We start from the raw sequence: 21,069 nt of genomic DNA, 5'->3' as shown, positions 1-21,069 counted from the left end.
TGACTCTTACACCTATTGCCACGCCTGGTTTTGATGAGCTTGCTCAGCGAGACCAGCAAGACTTGTTTCCACAATCTGTCTTCACTGAACCAATGATGAATGCTTCTAGATTTGCAGAGTCTCAAAGCACATGTGCTGAACTTTTCACCAGTTTTGAAAATACCTCTACATGCGATGGAGTGTTCCAGAACCTGCCAAGCATGAAACAGTTGTGTGTTAACATGGTGTACTCCACCCAAGACACCCAGAGTGCAGAGTTACTTATTCTGTCTCTTGCTGATTATTGTGAGAAAACTAAAGGACTTTCAGCATCACCAATTCAGCAGCAGTGCAACAGCCTGCCTCATCTAGGGTCTATCTTGCCTTACCATGGAGCAAACTGCACCCTCCTCTGCATTTTTGGAAAGTTCTTGGATGGAACTTCTTGCCAGTGCTTTGAGGGACACTGGGGTAGCTCTTGCAGTAACCTCTGTCCTTTCGGACCATATGGAGTGTGCAATGCAAATGGCATCTGTAAAAGGGATAGAGGACTGTGCACCTGCTCGTCACAATGGCAGCAGTCAGCTTTGACAACACAGGAGTTCTGGACGGGAAAGGCAACAACAGAGCTCACATATGCCTGCACAGCTTGCACCAAACACTGGACAGGGGCAGACTGCAGCTACACAGTTCAAGTGCTGAAACAGTCTGTCACATGGAGGGCCTCTCTGATCTTTGGCAGCTACATCACAACTTTTGATGGTGCCAGTCTAAGTCTAGTATCACCAGGAGCCTACCTGCTTCTCTCTGTGGAAAGGACAGTAGCAAAGATTTTATTTTTGCCTTGTCCTGGCAGTCGTCAGTGCCGGCTTATCTCTCGCTTTTCAATAAAAGTAGATGATGTCCTTTTACTCATGTCAGTCTCCAAGACAAACTGGCTTGGATTTACTGTGACAGTTCGCCAACAAGGTAGCTATGAAAAAATCACCTTCCCAAGTACAAAGAACTATGAACGGATGGACCTCAAATGGCGAGTGGAAAGTTATCTTAGAATATTGGTGGATGGAAAACTCAGCATCCTTATCAGCAGCAGCGCCAGTGGCCTGAGTATTGGTGCCAAGGTACACCAAGATTGGTTTGGAAGAATCCGTGGACTGCTGGGACAGGCAGATGGCAACCACATCAACGACCTTCATTCCACTGCTACATCTGACTCGGACCTGACTGCAGAAGAAATAAACACACACCTGCACAAGAATTTCATGCTCAGTGACCTCGCTGAAGCTGAAGATTTGTTGGATGCTGTTGCGGGACAGAATCTGACCACCTGTGGCCACATGTTACAGCTGACAAACCATAGCGTGCTTTTCACCAACTTAAATGTCATGATAGTGACCCAGCAGTTGACCATAACATTCTGGCTCCACACTTACTCCTCAGTAATCTCTGCAGATATATTCCAATTGAAAACATCATTGGGATTGGTCACAGTGAAGGTTCACATGGCTGAAATCATCATTACGTGGCTGCAGACATCAGTGATTGTGTTACGTCCCCCACACACCACACTGTGGACACATCTTGCTTTGTCCTGGGATGGAAACAAAGGCATTCTGATGGTCTTTGCCATTCAAGAATATGGTATTGACTATTCCACTGCAGCAACCATCAGCCTTGGAGGAGCAGACTTCCACATCATTGGCATGTCTCTCCTGGGACCACAGTCCACTTCAGCAGTGGAGATTGACTTGGTTAGGATCTGGCAGGTGGCCAAGTCTTTAGATTCCATAGCAGTGGACATGAAATCTTACATGCCAAGCCAAGTTGTAGATTCCGCAGTTGTCTGCCCCTACTCTTTTACTGTTAGCTACCTTTGACGAGGGTGAAGGACTTAGTACCAACTTGTCTATTCATGGCAGTGGCAGCAGCATTCTACCCTTACCCTCCATAATCAAGGGTCAGATCACAGATAGTCCACAGCTGTCATCAGAAGCTCAAAGCATCTGGGCACCATCAACGATTCCCGTGTTTGACGTCATTCTTCCTCATGATCTGCCCTACTCACCAGACACAAGTTCTTCAGCCAAACTTTGCCTTAGCAGCATAACAGAGGTGAAGCTTGTGCAGTACTGTTCAGAGCTGGATGCCTTCTTTAGTCAGTATTTGGAGGCTTGCATTCGGGAACATCAGCGCACTCAGAATGTAAACATCTCTCTCATGATAGCCAACTTGTTTGCCTTCTACTGTCAGACAACAAATGAAGTTGATGAGTGTGAGCTTGATGGTTATGTGGATTTTTGTGCACCAGTTGATAATGTGTTTCCTGTTTGGATTGTAATAGTAATTTGCATTGCTGTGCTGGTCATAATTTGCATCTGCTGCTGTTGTGTCGTCTTCATTGTGAAGAAGAAGAAGAAAAACCAGAGCCGTACGCCATGTGAGACATCATTTCGAGAAATGAATTCGGAGGATGAAACAGCATTTGATAGAGGTAGTGAGAATGTCATTGACTTTGAAAATTTAACATATGGTCGTCCAGAAAACAAGTTTTATGGGGGAGCCAGACAAGCATCTGATGGCTTTGAAGAACATTCTTTGGGAGGTGCAGGTGGAAGACATACTCAAAGTAACCAGGACATGTCAAGCAGCGAAGATAAAAACAGGCATGTAGATATGTTTAAGGCTGGTCATCAATCCAGGCATGTGACTGATCCTCAGAGGCCACACAGTGGTCAAAGCTTCAAGGACCAACCCCATGTTGAGGCCTGGTCAGAACCAAAGAAGAAACAAAAGGGCAAGAAAAAGAAGCAGTCTGCAGCCGTCAGTGATTATCCAGCAAGATCGCCAGAGAAACCTCTTGGGTTTTACACTTTCTGTGATAGGAAAGATGATGTCCAGGCAGATGTCTCTTTACCTGCAGCAACTGCTGCTCCTCATGACACAAGACTTGATAGGTTCACGTTCAATGAGCTGGGCCATCAGATGCAAACCCGTAACACTTCTGCATATGGTGCATCAGGAGGTCACACACAGAAGATTGTCCTGGATGAGCTGGAGATAGAATCTTCTCCACCCATTGTTTTCATGCATGATGATGATGGCAGCCGGCCCTCAAGCAGCAGCTATGGGCTCAACGTTCGAAGACCAAGCACAAAAGCTTCCTCTGAACATATCAACCTTGCCTTCCGACATGATGATGATTAGATGCTTAGCTTGGGTAGGATGTGGAGGAAAAAAAAGAAAAAAACCTGCTGTCGACTAACAACATTTATTGGTCTACTATGGTGATAATAACAGAACTGTGATAGATTCTCAGATTTTTCTACCATTCCATGACTTAAATCAGGGTGTTAAACTTTTGCCTTCTGCTCATGCTTAACCAGACATTTTTATATTTACAACTTTACCATCAGAACTGGTGGAATTCTTTGATAGTTTACCATTTTGTAATGTTAATGTTTTAATACATATTATTTGTTGTTAGATGAAATGTATTGTACATGTTTATTTTTTCAAATATAAAATGACCTCAAAATTAGGTCTATTACTCTAGCACTGTAATGATCTCCTCTCAGTTTATTCTTATTCCTTGAAAAGACAGATTGGTATCTAAAATTACTTTAATACTTTGCTTGCTCATAACAGAATTTTGCAATTTATAATTGTTGATTTTTTAAAAGTTGTTGGTCAGATCATAGCAGTAAATTGTATTGTTATTGTTATGTGGATACATTTTGATATATCTGCTTCAGATAAATATTATGATTATTGCCTTTCTTCATTCAAACTTAATTCTTGAAATTTTCTTTAAAAAGTATTCTCTAATTTTTAAGAGAGTTTTTTTGATTGACTTTCCATTTTTTGTATGCAATACAATTCTGCAAGAGATCCAAAACATTTTTTGTTTCCTTTGTTATTTTATAAAATAAACTTTAATGTTGAAATAATTAGATTTTTGTCATCTTTTGTGTGCACATTGGAGGATTCAGTGTTTGAAAAAATATTTTGGGGCAAAAATATTATGTCCTCTAATGTTCAGTAGAGGACAAAAAGCTCTAAAGGCTGCAGATAAAATTTATGATGGTGAAAGAAAAAATTATAATTACAACCTGCCAAAACAACTTCCTTTATAAGAAACTTGTATCGTGTTTCATGAATTTCAAAAGCTTAAGTGATCAGTGTGTGACAATCTCACCTGGAGCAAACACACACAATAGCATCAAGGCATGTTGTTACAAGTGTGACAATGATCCAATAATGAATGGCTCTATGTTTGGTGAATTGGTGACGTAGCTTTTTTCCCAGGTTCAGACTGCTTTTCTCCTGCCTGAAAATCATCACTATTGCACTGTTCTAAAAAGAGATCAAATGATTGTGATAACAGAACGAGAGAACAATGCTTTAATTGGTGAAAATATGTACATTATGTGCATAGTCCTGGATGATAAAAGGTCAACTGAAATTATTATTCTTATGAAAGAGCAATAAATAAAAAAATATGACTATATATATATATAGTTATACAGGATGATACAACTGGAACATTTGCTTTGACAGTACATTTATACCACTCATCTGAAATACTCCAAACATTCCTAAATACAAAAAGAATAGCACAGCATCCTAGATATTCACTCAAGTACATGTTATATACAGTTACATAACCTTTCTCTGCACAAAAAAGTAAACATTCCCTTAAACATCTCCAGACATCCACATCCACAGCCGAGTATATTTCCCACTTTAAATGGCATGTCTTCCCTTATTGCCACCCAACTTAAAGCCTAGTAAATCCTACAATCATTTCACATCGGAAAACTCTTTTTTGTTTGTCTTTTTTTTTTTGTGGCTCTCATCAACGACACAGAACTTGAGTTACAGATTGCAGCAGAAAAATTGCTTTCTTAATTTTTTGCAAGTATTAACTCTTTTGATACAGTTCACAACAGTAGATGTAAACATCTTCATAGCTATAGCTCAATCGCTTCATCAGTCTTAAGCCACATCCTGAGAACATAAGAGCGGTCCGGTGGCGCAACGGTTAGCGCTGTTAGCGCCTGTCACCAATACAGTGAAGGTTGGCTGCCCTGAGTTCATTTCTCGTCTCGGGCACGTTGTTCTTTCTCTGCACGTGGCATCTGTTTACAGGGCTGGCTGCTTGCCGTGATATAGCCTTAGCTGCTGACACGGCGTAAAACACCAATTCCCCCCCCCCCCTGAGAACATAAATACTTTTTGGGGGGTTTGTGTTACCCAAAAATTTTCTGATAAGAAAAGTGGAGAGAAAAAGAACTCTGTGTCTAGATGAGCATTGCTGGTACTGTTGATCCATTTGATTGCAATGACCTCCTTAACTTGGGTTGAGACTGGTCCTGAAATATTGAATCAAATGATATTTCACTAACAGAGGTTGGTGTATGAACAGCATTTCAGAAATTTTTGAATTCATAATATCCAAAATTATTAATTAAAAAAAAAAAAGTTAAACATGGCAAAAGGAATTACAAATGTACCCTTTCAAATATAAAACATACAAATAATCATGAATGTTGTATGTATTAATAAGCCACAATATGCAGACAAGTGTAAAAATTTGACAAATTATTCCAACAACTTTCCTTGAAAGTTCCTTGAACATAAATTTTGAATATTTTCCAAAAACTCAAAGTTCTTATAACTTTTAATTCAAAACTGTGTCAGCTTCATGAAGAATGGGAAAGTTCTCATTAAATATTTCTCAACACGTCATCTATGTGATCATCTAAAATATTTTACAAAGTCTCTACATCTATATTTTGTTCACATCTTTGTTTCACCTTCTATGCACAATGTTATATCTCCGATGACCTTAATGAATCCTTATTAATCAAGGGTGAACAATGTAAACAGGATAAATTTTGCATGGTGTGGCCTGTAACAAGGGCAAGTAATGTTCTGGTATGATGTAGTGCTTTACTTGTATAGTCTGGCATGCTCACCATTGTCATGCAAAGCCCACACAGGCAGGATTTCCACCAGTCCCACAGTCTCACATGCCCAAAGCACACCACCTGGTAATACTGCACCACAGTTGTCAGAGCAAACATTGTGCCCAAAACAGTGAAGATGGTCACAAACATGTGAACCTGATGGATGGCACTGTCAGGCTGAGGCAAACCATGCAGTCACATTAGTCACAAACCAGTTAACCAGTCAAACATACTGTCTTCTAAAGTAAAACTTAAATTAGAAGATAAAAATAGAGCTCCAAGGAAGAACAAGCACACCCATGTTGCTATATTAATCATTATGCTCAATTGCTGATTGAAATAAGATTCAATTTATGTAACATCAAAATATGGCCTGATATTTATTACCGGATAATTGTTTTTAGTAGTCCAGCCTTTGCCGTAGGCAACAATAAGCAGAACACTGACAGCTAAGTCAAGCAGCAGTGTGAAGGCTGAAAGGTTGTAGAACCTATAGATCTGTAACACAACATGTTCAGATGTAATGATGACTACATATAGCAGGTGCTTTAAGCACAACCACTTTAACCCTCTTAATGCCATCGGACCCCAACCCAAGTTTCACTATTTATAAAACAGGAACCGCTTATCTCAACATTTTGAAATTTCTTGACTTTTACACTTTAGTGGTGGACTTGTCGTGGATGAAATTTATTTTCAAATATCTGCAAAAATCATAAATTAAAATTCTATTGTTAATCACTGTTTGGGTCCATATGGACCCCAGATATAAATGCCACATGCTTAGGGATGAATTCTAAGAAATAAACATCGCATCATCTAAATTGCTCTCCTTGCCTTCCCTGCATATGCCTGACCTAACGGTACTTCTTATCCCTGTGTCGAGTACATAGCATCCCTTTAGAACCTATTTTGGTGTCTATTTACCCTCTTTCTTCCATTGAGAAAATGCCTCGCATAGTGGTGGACCCTACAAAAGTTGCTTCCTTATTGAATGATGATTACAGTAGCAATGTGTGACATCATTATAAAATGGTGAAAACTGGGAGATGACTAACGATGAATTTGAGTGCTTTATGGGCATACTGATTTTGGCTGTTGTCTATAAAGCTCAGGATGAACCGATAGAACAGTCGTGGATCAAGAAGCACGGGAGAGCTATTTTTCGAAAAGCGATGCTCAAAGCTAGATGGAGGAGGTTTTCGATTTGGGGATATTGCTGAACAACTTCAAAGGCGACATGATGAAAAGCTATCATCAATCTCTGAAATATTTGATGTTTGGGTAGATAAGAATGTTACAAACCCTCAGAAAATGTGACTGTTGATGAACAATTAGTTGTCCAGGCAGATGTCCTTTCAAACAATACATTCCCAGCAAGACTGGGAAAAACAGTATAAAAATCTGGGTCTGGGACTCAAAGTAAGCAACACTGACTAGCCATAGGCTCCAGAACTCACCGTTGTTCTTCTCTTGCTGACAGATGCACGGATGGCTGTGCTACCAGCCAAGACCATCTAGAAAAACACCCAACATAATGCAGCTGTCAGTGATAGAGCTTTTTTTTTAGGCAATGGTACACAAATAGACTGACAACCAAAGGGGGTATACAAACTCTGTAAAAACGTAACCGGACCATCACTCATCTGAACTGCATATGACATAAAATTATGTGCTTAGCTCACAGCGTAGATCTAAATCAGTGCATGACTCGTATGAATTGTATTTTCCACAATTATGTACTTCACTGACACTTCAAAGTGTAAATATAAACCACTTCATGACTGGTATAAATTGTATTTGCCACAAGATTATGTGCTTAGCTCACTTGTAAATCTAACCCAGTCCATAACGGGTATGAATTGTATTTGGCCTGTTATCGTCTCAGTGTGATTGCACCCTCTTAGTGCAACATTCTTCTTCCAGCATTAGCCACGAAGTATACAATACACTTATACAATCATTCTGTTTTCCCTAAAAAACAAGCCGAATGCCTAAGGTTCTACAGACTATGGTGTAGAACTCCATCTCCTGTAAAGACCTGTCAAATCTCCTTTAATGAGTCTGCCTCTTACAACAATGTGTGGGACTTACCACAATGCCTGCTATGATGCCAGCACCCCAGCAGTTGGATCTGTTGAAATTAATGTCACCCCAATTGTCATCGCTCTCAATGATGGGCAGAACGACCACTTCAAGTGTTCCTACAACAGAAGACACCACTGCAGTTTAAGAATATCTCCACTAGCTTTAAAAGTGCTTTTTTCCATATTTGCTGCTTTATATCTTCCGTATCTATTCTTATCATCTTTGTTGATTACTGCTTACAAAAACAAAAAAAATTTCTGTACACTATCTGACACAGTTGACATGTACAAAAAAAAATTGTTCAGAAAATAATAAAGATTATGGAACATGCACCCTGCTTGCAGAAAGATCAGTGTTCTGTGTAAGACAACAGTTAGACATGCATGACAAACAAGAAACCAAGATTTTTTTTTTTTTAAAAAACCCTTCATAGCTGCAAAAGGGTATAGACATCCTGACAGACATCACCAAAACACTCTAAAACACTCTCCACGCCAACCAAACCATGATGGGTATCTGAAAGTATTGGGAATGTAAAAAGCAGTGGAAGAAAAGGAGAGAATGCAGAATAAACCACTAAATTCACAGCAGCTAGGGCATGGGTCAGTATTATTTTTATTTTTCTGTTTGCTCACTTCCTGTCCTGGCTGTTCCATTTAAAAAGCCATGGTAATATTAATGATAGAAATCACCTAGATAAGTTCAAAGAAGAAGTACATAAAGTTAAAGTCATGACCAGGAATGAAACAGGAAAATACCTAGCAACGAGGTTATAATTCCATCCACTATAAGCACTGTCCCAAGAATCACAGGCCATCTTCTGCGCTCAAGTCGTGAAGTGGTGATAAAAAAAATATCTCCCTCATCTGACTGCTCATCTGAGACTTCGTCGATGACTGGTTCATACTGCACATGCATTCCGTTGCCTTCTGCGTTGTATCTACAGCAAAATTAATGCTCAACTTTCAACAAAAGCAGATTAAGATTTTCTGTATGCTAATGGCTAATACTATCTGCTAGCATACTTCCATAAAAAACAACATAGCTAAAACCAAACCCTTCTCACTAGCTAATTTACGATGGGTTGGTTACCTCATTTAATACAGACAAAAAGTGATGAGATTGAACCTTTTTAATGGTAGTGACGGCATAGAGTGTGATGTGTTCTAATATTAACAGCTATTCCAAAAATATACATATATATAGCTCGTAATAAATTCAAACAAAAGATGGTGACTGTATGGAGGGGAGAGAGATCCTGTCATGAAAGTAGGTTACAAGAAAGGAATTTTAAAAAAAAATTATGTACACAATATGTACAAACATTAAGTGCCAAACAATGTCATACTTTATTGGAATATACATTAGACTTCAAATATTACTTCATGTTATATTATCATTTTTAGTAGTTGAACTACAAATCTATGTAAATGTCCAGCAAATGTCTCAAACATGGGTCTTGACCAATTCAAATATAATCAAATACCTAATTGGTTGACTATTTTAGCTCCTTATGGGAAGTAATTCTTAGTTAAACAATCCCTGAAGAAACCAACAGTTTCTTTCCTTATCTATTCAGCTGCACACAGAATGATGTGTTTAAACATTGTAGATGGGAAGAAAGAACAATGTTCTTTATCTATCTTTAGCTTTATCTCAGAATGTGCTTCATTCACATTTAGATTTGTTCAAATCTGACAAAAGTTAACAAAACACAATTCATAATTTCCAGCTACCTACAATGCAAAAAGGAAACAAGATCTTCCAAATGAATCTTATATTTTATTCCTATGGAGACACCCAAGACTTTGCACTAGATTTACAAGGAAGTATTTTGGTGAATAATTGAAAAACTTTGGACAGAAAACAGAAGTGTACATACCACAGTGGAGATTTCTATCCACTGCCAAAGATTAAAAACCCAGGTTTTCAAAGCTTCTGCAAGAAAAGACAAAATTTTATTTTATTCAAGATAATGCACAGAAAAAGCATGAAAAGGATAACACTAAGACAGTTTACTTCCTATGAGGTTATAGAGGAGATAGAAAAACTAGCTAACAGGTTCCCCAAGTCAGTTCTGTCCTATGAAAGACAGCAAAATCAAGGTTTAAATAGATGGGTCAACTTTTGTTGTTTTCAGACCAGATAACTAAGAAACATTATGTGATTTTTCTCTGCTTCATTATCTTATCACCAATACAACGCTGGGAATGAGAAAAAGGAGGCAGCAAATTAAAATTACATTCAATCTATTAGAAAAACAAAGCAAAATGAACTGACCATTACAAGGCTACAAGGCAGACTTACTGAAAGAGAGAATGAAAGTGTGTGTATTGGTGATGGGGGGACTTCATGCATGTGTATGTGTTAAACAGTGCAGATGAAATAAAACAACTGTGAAAAAGTGAATGCCAGTGCAAAGGAAGTTAATCTGAATGAGGTTCTTGTGCCGAAAGTAAAACAAAAAAAGCATTATATATTAAAATGAATGTAACACAGTTTCTTGACAAGGCTAAGATTCTGACCCTGCTAACAGTGTTAAAAAGATATCAGTGTGATCTGTAAGGGCTTATCAGTAGCTTTGATTGACAAATCAACATAATGCGTCTATCACACATATATGATGGATGACACGAATGTTTTAAAAAAAAAATACAAGGCAAATATTGAGGTATTGAGAAATATACAACGTTTTGTACATGGGCAAATCCCAGTCGCTATTAGTTATCTTGGCGGAGGAGGGTGAGAGGTGAAACTGATAAAAGGTAAAAGTGACTATAATATAATTATATACATGTATATGCTTTCATTGTTTAAAGTTGTAGCGACTGTATTGCTCAAGAAGAGTAAATAAAACCATATGAGAATCTGAAGTTTCAATTATCAGAATCAAGCGTTTCCTTGTAGCACGGTAAACAATTATCAACTTACCACGGAAATACCCAGATTCCACTCTGCGACTGTTGTCAGGGTACACTGACGAAGGAAGACCAGCGGAAGTTCTTACGCGAGATAACAAGATAGCAACGCAACGACTTACGTTCTCGTGACCGACGCGCTAAAGCGTCATCAAGGGGTTGGGTTTAGGTTCACTATGCAGATTGAAGCCATTTGCAGACAAAGTACGAACTGTGTTGTTGCGTTGCACGCAGCAGATTTATTTGTCCTCTTCCATCTGGGAGGGAAGAATCTTGCAGGGATTTAACTTTGCGGGGATGTTGTAGTGTCTAGTGGGCTCGACTTTCTGATCTTCAGACTCTGTTTAACAGGAGACACTTCTGAACGTGTCTGCAATTTTACGCGATGACAGACATGTTGTATCGAGAGAGTTCATACAAGTTTGTGGTTTTATTGACTTCCATCGGGTTTCCGATTCTTTGTACCTGCATGTAGTAGGACTAACAGATTTAGGCTGTCCTTCGTTGTTTCGGCGACTTCTGAACGCTCCTGTGTGCGAATGCATGTATGTCATATGTAAGCCTGAACCATGGTAATTGTGAGTGTCTTTAGGATTTAGACCCAAACACTACTGACACAAACACTATTATCTCTAGCAAACCATAAATAACAATCATCATATACTGCAGCCTTCTTTGTAGACTTTGTGAAAGCTTTTGACATAATTGATCATGACCTGCTCATAAAAAAATTAGAACTTTACCAGCTAAGCAACTCGCCACTCAATTCCTTAAATCCTTTCTCTAACAGAACTCAGAGTCAAAATTTAAAACTGAATGTCAGATCCCATTGAAGTGAAATTTGGCATTCCACAAGGCTCAAATTTAGCTCTCTCTTCGCTGTTTACATAAATGACCTTGCCAAGTTGCCCTTCATATCTCCCAGTCAAATGTTTGCAGACAACACAGCAATGCATGCATGTCACAAACTGAGCAACTGGCAGCTCTCCTACAACAGAATGCTGATGAGCTTATGTCCTAGATGGAACTAAACCATACGACACTCAACCCTCTAGAAGCAGAAGTTATGCTTATAACAACACGACAGAAGAGACGGAACCTCACCACCCCATTTCTTAAAATCCATCTACGTATCCAACAAGTATCAGAAGTCCAAAGCCATAAAATTCCAGATATTACTATTGACACACTGTCAATGTTATGCCCCAAAACATCCTAGCTAGAAACAAAACTGTAGCACAGAAAACCTTTCCTGGGGAAAAAAAACTAACTCTTGAGAAAGGGAAAAATTTGTTACAGTACCAGATATTTTAACTGTAAAAGAACTTTTATTTTAGAGGGCTAATAACGCATCAATACTGGCTGTTATGGACACTATCAAGTTATAAGGTGAATAAAAGTGTTACAGATTTGATTTTCGTTATCAGACTGCATCACCTAATTCTTTTAGATTAGGCGAGTTGTAAGTCATTAATCTTGAATCAATCTTGAACAGGCTGTGGTTTAAGCATTAAAGCTTTTAATCAATCACAAACTGGGAAATAAATTTAAATCAAGACAACTTTTGATATGAAAGCACTCCCGTTTAATATCTTTAAAACAGTTTCTCATACACATATGTACACTCGTTCTCTCTCAGAAGAACCCAAAGAAAACTGAAGAAAGAGTTTATTTAAATAATTTCACAGATTTTCAAAACATCTCTTCTGTCTACAATGATATTAGCTTTTAGCCATATCAACCAAAAGATTCTTTTCAAACACTGAAAACTTTTGTGCCATTAGGCAAATGATAATGTCATAGCCAGTTATTTTACTTCTTCAGCAGATTTACATTCATCTGATATATTCCAGCTATTTATTCATCTTCCAAGAGACCCATGGCCAAGTGCACAGTCACACCAGCTGGCAGTCAGCTAAAACACTTACAGGCTATTAGCAGTTAGGCCTGACTGCTTGCAGTTAGCAGATGGAAAGTACCACTGCACCCAGCCCGTGTTGTTGGACAATAATCAACCCACTCATACAGTCCTCAGTTTAAAATACTAATGGCCATCTCCTTCATGTTCCTCTGATATTTTTTACTGCCCCTAGGTGAATACTTGCTTTTGAACACATTGATAACTGCAGTTATGTCTGATGCCAGTCCTTGCTATGCATTCTTGATATGTGAAGTGGTGGACTATTCCTAGACGAAACCATGCCTTAAACAATTTTTTCAAACAATTTCCTAACAATCACTGTCATCTGCTTTTTTTGCAGTTCATGTTTTATCCCACAGAAAAGAAAAGTGCAGTCTTGAATAAATAGCTCAGAATTATCCAAGTAGCAACACAATGTATTAAGGCTCTTTGGCCGACACATTTCAATGTTAGCACAGGTAACAGACTGTAAAAAATAAGTTTTTACCTTTGAGAAACAATGTTCATGTCAATTGATGTACAATTAAAAGAAGAGTGAGTTGTTTTAAACCTTTACATCTTTCAGCCAATGAAACAGGAACTTTCCCAAGTGCAGAAGTCAAAGACCAAAGAAATAAACACTATGATACATCATAAACTTTATAAGAAAATAAGCAATGCATAGAAGTCAAATCTTGCTTGAAGATCCATCTTCTCTAGCTCTGTTCAAACTCTTTCTTAGACCACTCTCCATCTGGGACAACAAGCTGTTATATCAGGCAAAACCATGTTTGCAGTGCATGTCCTCTTTAAGGCAGAACTGCCAATACCCATAAACTTGTGAAAAATATCCTTTCTAAGGCAGAACGAACAATTGTGCACCTTTCTTATTTTCTCTCCATTTCTTCTGTAGTTAAAAGCATGTGCATCACTTAAATAAAACAAATTGTTATGAAGTCATGCTACAAAATGTCACTAATGGAGAAAAGTGCACCTCAGCATCGAGCCTCATATAAAAGTGTTAAATTTAATCTCTTCTGGCCTTACCACCAAAAACATCAAAGTAAGGAGATTCTTTATTCTTTTCATGTACCTGTTGCTTTGCAATCATCATTTTAGTAGCAGAAAAAAAGGTGGTCCTGTGGTCTTTAGTAAAGTTAGATTACTGTAAACTCTTGATTTTTGGCTCAGAAACTGCCAACGATGCACATTTCTTCATAAAAAAGCTCAAAACTACTTCAATCAATATCTAAAAACAAACATCCAAGCAGCTCAAATATGCTACATGTTGGCAACAGGCATGTTAACACAGAAGCCTTCTGAACTGAAATGTGATGCAGCTAACATTTGAAGCCCATAAAACGTAACAATTTACTAAGTGACAACTTGATATAAGTGTTGAGATCGTAGAGTGAATGCCATGTATGATAAAAACAAGGCACATTCTCTGCTCATACCAGGGTCATTCTTTATAAAGAATAAATGCAGAAGCAAGCAAACCCACAATCACACAAAATTTTTTAATAAATGTGGCAGGTGTTCTTTGAATCACCAAAAGATAACCAAAGCACAGTGAAACATAACATCACTGGGAGAAAATGCATAGTTGTTATAGGTAGCCAACTGGTGGTCTCAATTGCGCCTACATAACACAAGAACATGCAAGAAGATTTGCAGCATTTTATTTCCAAAGAATATACGTTACACATTCAAAGCAATAAAAGGAGCTAAAATTGTTTTGATCTTCAGCAGACCCATCTTCTGTTACAAGCTAATTATTTGCCCTCTAGCATTCGATAAAATAAGAAATATTGCTCAACTAAAGCATGCTTTAGCATTCAAAACTATGAAAAAAACCCCACAATAAATCATAAGATTTTTAAACAAGTTAGTATCAAAAAAAAAAAAAAAAAAAAACCAAACAAACAATAAATGAACCTCAACAACTCGATAAAAAGTCTAGGCACTTGTCTGCACCAGTCTGTGATTTAAGTCATCGCTAAAACAGTGCATATCTTTGGGTCGTGATAAAATGGCAACATTTAAATATTGTAAATCCTGTAAAAGCTTCACTACTCTCCTCTCCTAGGAAGACAACAAAGTGCTGATAATTTTGTCAACACCTAGAAGTCTTTAAAGCCACCCATGTTGATTCATGTGGAAGATTTCAAACATACAGCAAGTCTTTTCTGCTTTGCTGCAGACTGTAAGGTTGCACAGGTGTCCAGAGCAGAGCACAGAATATACAGTCTAAATACAGTGCTGTCATATTCTCTGTGCTAATTTCTTAAATAGAAATCACTCAAAACATGATAACTACTCAGTCATACAATATTAAATATAGAAAGTTGATTGTAAACTGAACAATTATGTTTTTCAAATTTCTGGCATAAATCATTAACTTTAGTTAAGTCTCAGCAAAAAATACAAGAACACAGAAGTGAAGATCCTGAAGAACGAAAGAGACAGACTTACAGTTGTGCAAAATCTACATTACAATCAGATTTTGTTTTCAATGATTATGTGGTGGCAAAGCCAACAGGTGAAGGCCTTCACTGGGTATGTATTCTATATGTCGGTTTGCACGGTCACCATCTCTTTTCCATTCCATTTTGTCTTGAACTGCTCTGGCAGTGCAAATTCCTTCTGCAAACATAAACCAGGAATGCAGAACATGTCAGAGGTGTGTCACAGAAAATTTTAATTTATTTGGTGAGCTCAATCAGACATAGTGGGGATTTTACTGCAGCCACTTTTGCAGAACTGACAGCTGAAAGGAAGCCTTTTTTCTAGAAACATCAAACTATGCTCTAAGAGTTCATCACTTACTCAAAGTCAAGAGCAGACAGTGCCATCAGCATCAAAAAGCTAATTTGGTCTACAGTCAATGTTTTGAAGAAATTGTGAATAGAACATTATGACCACATAAAAATATAAATAGGCATGCACATATAAATTGGCGTGAACACACACACACACACACGCAGAAGGAGGCAGTGGAAAAAATCCTCAAATATAACTGCATAATCCTCATGAGCACTCGGAGCAGATTTATTTACATTCCATGAAAAAAAAAAAAAAAAAAAGAGAGAAGGAAATCGGTGATACTCTTGGTACTTACAAAATCACCATCGCCAGCTGGAATCAGAACATTCATCTCAGAAGATTTTGCTGTGACGATTTCGGCATCAAGAGACTGATTGCTCAGGTAAACCATACAACCATCTGTCTTGTCAATGCTGATAGTCGGCACCTTTCCCAACACCTGTGTTAGAAAACAAACAAAGTCTCTGTACTAATGAACATGACATGATGCTAGAAAGATTTTCTAACACAAGTTTCATGCAGCTATATTCAGAATGTGAATATTTTCACTGGAACCATAGACACTGGTAAACCCTAAGAATCAATGTCCTATAATTCAGCCACACTTTACTTCCTGGTCTACTATGTGCACTGATGCAGATCATCTCAGAAAGAAAGAAGAAGAAACTAGAAGCCTGGATCAGGATCAGAATTCTGGATTTTAAATGTCAGATTTAACTGCTGTAGCAGAGATTGAAGAATGCCCTAGACAAGAGACTGAGGCAAGAACAGGCAGGCTTTTGGCAGAGTAAATCCCACACTGACTATATTGCTACACTACAAAATATTATTGAACAGTCCATCAAATCGCAGTCGCCACTCTACATGAAATTTGCGTCATGAGTACAACTCCCATGCATATTCTGTAGGAGCTGTGCTAACAGTGTCAGCTGATGTAACCAACCTGTGCCTGCATGCTCTGGCAGTTGACAAATTCAACTGATGACACTACATCTTCAAACACAAGCGCTGTCTTCTTGCATGAGTCTGCAACAAAGACAACAAGATGGTGTTAGCAAAATAGCCTTGGGAACTGACAGACTGGATTTCACTATCCTCTCAAAATACCAGACACAGGTACAGCAATCCTGAGAACATGACACTGCTCACATGTAGCATGCTTCAAGAGTGCTTGTTACATTTCCCATGCTTAAATGCATGCCACTGCCAACAGGTCTTCAAAACATACAGAATGAATACAAGGACATCATGCTTTAACTGTGATAACTATGCTCAGCAATGTTTACAAACCCTTCATAAAGAGCTGCACTTTCATATACTGTCATGCATCATAAAGTGGACAGTGCTGTCACCTGATGCCTTGCAAACCATATACCACCCTTTGTGAAATTAACTTCGCATTTGCAGCTAGGCTTTCTCTGTGCTATATGACCTGCATGACCCCTCATCTTGCAAAATCACGGTTAAAAAGGTTGTTCCAAATAAGAAATTTCTTTCTGAACATACCTAGTGTGATTGAGTTGACTTTGCCTTTGACCTGAACAACACAATTGATGCATTTGTAGATATAAACTACCTGCTTCAGTTCTGTTTGATCCAAAATAATATTCTTGTTGCCTTCATGGAATTCCTGTTAACACAGAACAACAGTTGCATTTTCATACAAATACCGTGTTATATATGTGTCAGCAAAAAGGCATTTGCATGCATCCATTCTTACAACTAACTACCAGAACCTGTTTGTTATAATTTTAATTCAGAAAATGGCAACAGAAGGTGTTTTTCACAGATTATATTGATATTAATACTGATAATAAACAAGCAGTTGAAAGACCAATAGCAGCAACAGCTCACCACAACCCATTTCTTATTCTGAAGCTCAATCAGAGGAGGTCGTTCAGGAGCCTTGGTTTTGGCAGCCACAGCTGGTTTAGCTGCCACGGATGGCTTGTGTGCTGCCTTGAAGGGAGCCGGACCCTGGCGCAGGGCAGGATTCTTGTGTGTCTTCATGTCGTCAGTCACTTTGCGGAGGCCTGTATCAAAGAGATCAGAAAAGTATTCAGGCAAATGCAGGTGGTAAAAGAGTGGTTCCTATTCCATGTTCTCAACAACTGTTTGTTTGCTTCTTTACTATGCTCAGTCTCTACACATACAGTGCAGGCTACAGACTGTTCTTATCAAGATCTGCAAATATTAATTTAAGTCCTTATTGTCAACAAAGCGACACGTGTGCATGTCATGAACAGTTAAAGAAACTTTCAGAAGATTTCATTTCCAGTACAGAATGGGGACCAAAATTGTTTTGGCTGGTTATTTTTAGTAGAAAAGTGTTTCCACCTAGTGGCAATTTTGCACCATGGGGGCAGAGGAAGGGGGATAAGAAAACCACTACACTAAAGGCGCCTCTGGGACCATAATATCAAGTTAATGGAAAATATCTCTTGGCTATAATGTGTTGAAACAATACAAATGCTAACATTTACATACTATTTTAATGCTTTCGAATTTCATATTTTTGTAACATCATGGCCAATCAAGTTAGCATAAATTATTTTGCAACAAAATGTTTTCCATTTATACAGATACATTTTAGAAAGGGATGTAGGAATAGTGGATTTCAACATGGAAGGTAACCCGATTCATAATTTTCTTATACGCCAGTTATTTCCCTTGCACCAAGAACGTGACCAGCTCTCCTTTGCCCTCAACTCGAAATTTGAGAAAGCTGTCATTGAATACACAATTCGTAAAAGGCCGAAAACACAAACATCAGACTGTAATTATTTAATGCCACAACTCCTTCCACTTAGCCCCCCCCCCCCCAAAAAAAAAATAAAAACAAAAACCCACTGACGCAGACTTTCTTTGAATGAAGAAAACATTGTACAGGTAGGCAGTTTTCACCTCCACTGAAGTGTCATATTGTTTTCACTATGCCATACTTACCTGCCTATTTTTTTCTTTGCGTTTTCCTTTAAGTCTGTTGCATCAACATGACTTTATATTTAAAAAAAATTCCTACAACACTTGCACAGGGTTTTTGCATCCAGTGTACTGGATATTTATTATGACAGTGAATTACGGAGCCGGTCAAGATGAAGGGAGAGAGTATGCAAGGGAAGGGAACCAGAAAAAAAGACGGGGGTGGGAGTACGGCCCACACCTTCAGTTACGGAGCTTCCCTTGTTGAGGTCAGCAAAGAGCGCCGCACGGCTGTCATCTCCACTAGATCCTTTCTGTCCCAAGTCAGCAGGTGGTGGAGGTGGTGGGGGTGGTGGGCCACCGGGAGGAGGAGGAGGAGGGACACCTCCTGCAGCTGGGGCAGGAGGAGCGGCGGTGGCATTACCTCCCTGTAACAGAAGTCACCAGTAAGTAAAGAAAATCTTCATGCTTCCCTACACAGCAGTTATAAATATATACACACACAGAGATATTCACTTCTTAAAAATATGAACGCGCGCGTACACACACCGACTCACAAAAATAAGTCTCTTTTTTTCTTTTTCTTCAATCGGTAATAGCGAAGGGCGGTGTGTACAAAGATGCTAAATACTGAGAAAGAAAAGCGTGCCCGAGACGAAAGATGAACCCAGGAGAGCCAACCTTCACTGCATTGGTGACAGGCGCTAACCTCTGCGCCACCGGACCGCCGGGGATTTAGGGATGGAGAAAGAGACAAGAGATCGAGGTACCCTTCACATTCACTAATTAAATCAGTCACCCATCTCGGCAAAGAGAACCCTACACGGTTAACACCGAGTTCAAGATTCAAAGCAGCCACGGCTAGAGGAAGATGGAGGGCGAGGGAGAAGTAGGAGGCGGCGAGTTTGATGACAATCTGTCAAGGCGCGAACAGAGCTGGCGCCGTGCCCCCTGACAGCTGTGCCACGCCTGATCACACACCACGCAATCTCGCGGCGCACGCCGTGTTTACCTGCACTGCCGGCTTTCACCAACAAACATCACCTTTCTTGTTCCCGCCGTTATGAAACAACCAAAAGCAAACACTTCTCTCTTCGCTTCTTCTTTGCCCTAAAATAAGCCACAAACCTTTGCCAGGCGGCTTGCCGGCACGTTGCCGTGTCTGTTCCCCTGTCATCTACTGCCCACAACCTCGGCTGACACCAGGCAAACCTGCCAAGCTTCGAACCGGAACGCGAAAACTTCTAGAAACAAGCACTCGCAGACCTCGTAGGTTGTCAATGAACCTTATAATGTCTCCCTTCCGCTCCTTGGAGATGTGACTACAGACCTCGGAGGCAGCTTTGTATTTTAGTCCCTAGCTATGGCCATTCTTACTATTTAAAGGCCGAAGTTTTATGTCCGGACGCAAGACAGTGATATCGCCCGTGCGAGGGAAGGAGATTGATACATAACAAAGCAAAATCACCAGTATAACAATGGAAGCACAAAATTTAACACCATTACTGATCCTTCAATTGATATCACAGAATAACAAACATGTAAAATGTAACAAGATAAAAATCAGCTATAACATACGAGTGGTCTTGCAGTTTTAGACTGGAATGAACATGTCTATAGAGACAATACATTTGTCCGTGTGGAGTTGTACCGTCGTTAGAATAATTTCAGTTTTTAAAGTGCAAATACCGATGGTAAATTATTATCTCATTTATCAATGATGGTTCAATGATCAATAATATCCTTCACCTTGTCGTGCTCACCAACAAACAAACATGGAATTGCTGCTGATGTTTGTTCTTGCATGGGTACATTATATATTCCACTATCTTGACTGCAGGGAAACTGAGGACTTTCACCGCTCAAGAAATTATCCAGTAGAGAGGACACAAAAGCAGAGCGGGACTTGCATCCCGATTTTTTTAGCCCAAGTTCAAACTTATCATGAAATATTTTTCTTGCTTCTTCATCATCAAAAAACAAGCGTATATCTTTCGTTATAGCATTATACTCGTAGGTTTTTACAGTGCCGTCCGCCAAAGTTTTCTTACTGCGTTTCTTCAGTGGCGTTGGGTTTTTCTCCATTGTACACACTGTTTGGTAAATCCAAGATCCTGTAAAATATGTTAAAATAGTCTTTGAACTAACAGTTATTTTTACCAGTGGGCCTGATGTTTTTTCACGCATAAAAATCAGCGCCGACTCACACGGAGATAAAAAGTCAGTCTTCTTTTACGCTCAAGTTCGTCTGAGTGGATTTTGATCACTTTCTTGGTTTGCGTCCCTATTCCCCTTTTCTGTCTGAGGCGTAATGGTCGACCACGAGGTAGCGAAATTTTGAGCTGCGAACTCACTTCGATGTTCCTTCCCAAGAATTGAAGCCTCGAGTTTGCCTTCAAACTCAAAATCAAAACATCTGGCACGTGGCATTCATGCAATCGATTGGTCAGACATACCACGTGTCCTA

The 21,069-nt window shown here is 39.0% G+C and overlaps 3 protein-coding genes across 9 annotated transcripts in view; 1 reads left to right on the top strand and 2 right to left on the bottom strand.

Moving 5' to 3' along the window:
* The window catches only part of LOC112561606, a 65,286-nt gene extending 62,060 nt beyond the window's left edge, over positions 1–3,226 (top strand). Inside the window, 2 exon segments of the mRNA XM_025234187.1 lie at positions 3–1,841; positions 1,843–3,226. Of these exon segments, the coding sequence (XP_025089972.1) occupies positions 3–1,841; positions 1,843–3,183 (3,180 nt within the window). The 3' untranslated portion in view covers positions 3,184–3,226.
* Positions 3,227–4,357: 1,131 nt separating this feature from the next.
* LOC112561099 lies at positions 4,358–11,118 on the bottom strand. Of its 2 annotated transcripts, none has more exons than XM_025233330.1 (9): positions 10,968–11,118; positions 9,919–9,974; positions 8,795–8,976; positions 8,043–8,152; positions 7,409–7,465; positions 6,336–6,446; positions 5,958–6,125; positions 5,196–5,351; positions 4,358–4,986 (listed from the first exon to the last, which is right to left on the bottom strand). In XM_025233330.1, exons 3-8 carry the CDS (start codon positions 8,952–8,954, stop codon positions 5,280–5,282), a joined length of 678 nt encoding a protein of 225 aa, XP_025089115.1. In that variant the 5' UTR covers positions 8,955–8,976; positions 9,919–9,974; positions 10,968–11,118; the 3' UTR covers positions 4,358–4,986; positions 5,196–5,279. The 2 variants fall into 2 exon arrangements, with proteins under 2 accessions (XP_025089115.1, XP_025089116.1); XM_025233331.1 differs by lacking the exon at positions 10,968–11,118 and adding an exon at positions 10,831–10,884.
* A 1,489-nt stretch (positions 11,119–12,607) lies between these two features.
* Positions 12,608–21,069, bottom strand: part of LOC112561529 (adenylyl cyclase-associated protein 1-like) — a 66,711-nt gene continuing 58,249 nt past the window's right edge. For all 6 annotated transcript variants that reach the window (XM_025234087.1, XM_025234085.1, XM_025234082.1 and 3 more), the window contains 6 exons: positions 18,844–19,030; positions 17,535–17,713; positions 17,187–17,310; positions 16,624–16,706; positions 15,976–16,119; positions 12,608–15,500 (listed from right to left, as the gene is read on the bottom strand). In XM_025234087.1, coding sequence (XP_025089872.1) covers positions 15,423–15,500; positions 15,976–16,119; positions 16,624–16,706; positions 17,187–17,310; positions 17,535–17,713; positions 18,844–19,030 — 795 coding nt within the window. In that variant the 3' untranslated portion in view covers positions 12,608–15,422. The remainder of the gene's footprint in view (positions 15,501–15,975; positions 16,120–16,623; positions 16,707–17,186; positions 17,311–17,534; positions 17,714–18,843; positions 19,031–21,069) is intronic.

The sequence above is a fragment of the Pomacea canaliculata genome, linkage group LG4 (genome assembly GCF_003073045.1).
Source record: "Pomacea canaliculata isolate SZHN2017 linkage group LG4, ASM307304v1, whole genome shotgun sequence".
Taxonomy (NCBI): Eukaryota; Metazoa; Mollusca; class Gastropoda; order Architaenioglossa; family Ampullariidae; genus Pomacea; species Pomacea canaliculata.
Note: the sequence above shows the minus strand (reverse complement) of the source record. Positions and strands in the feature narration are given on the sequence as shown.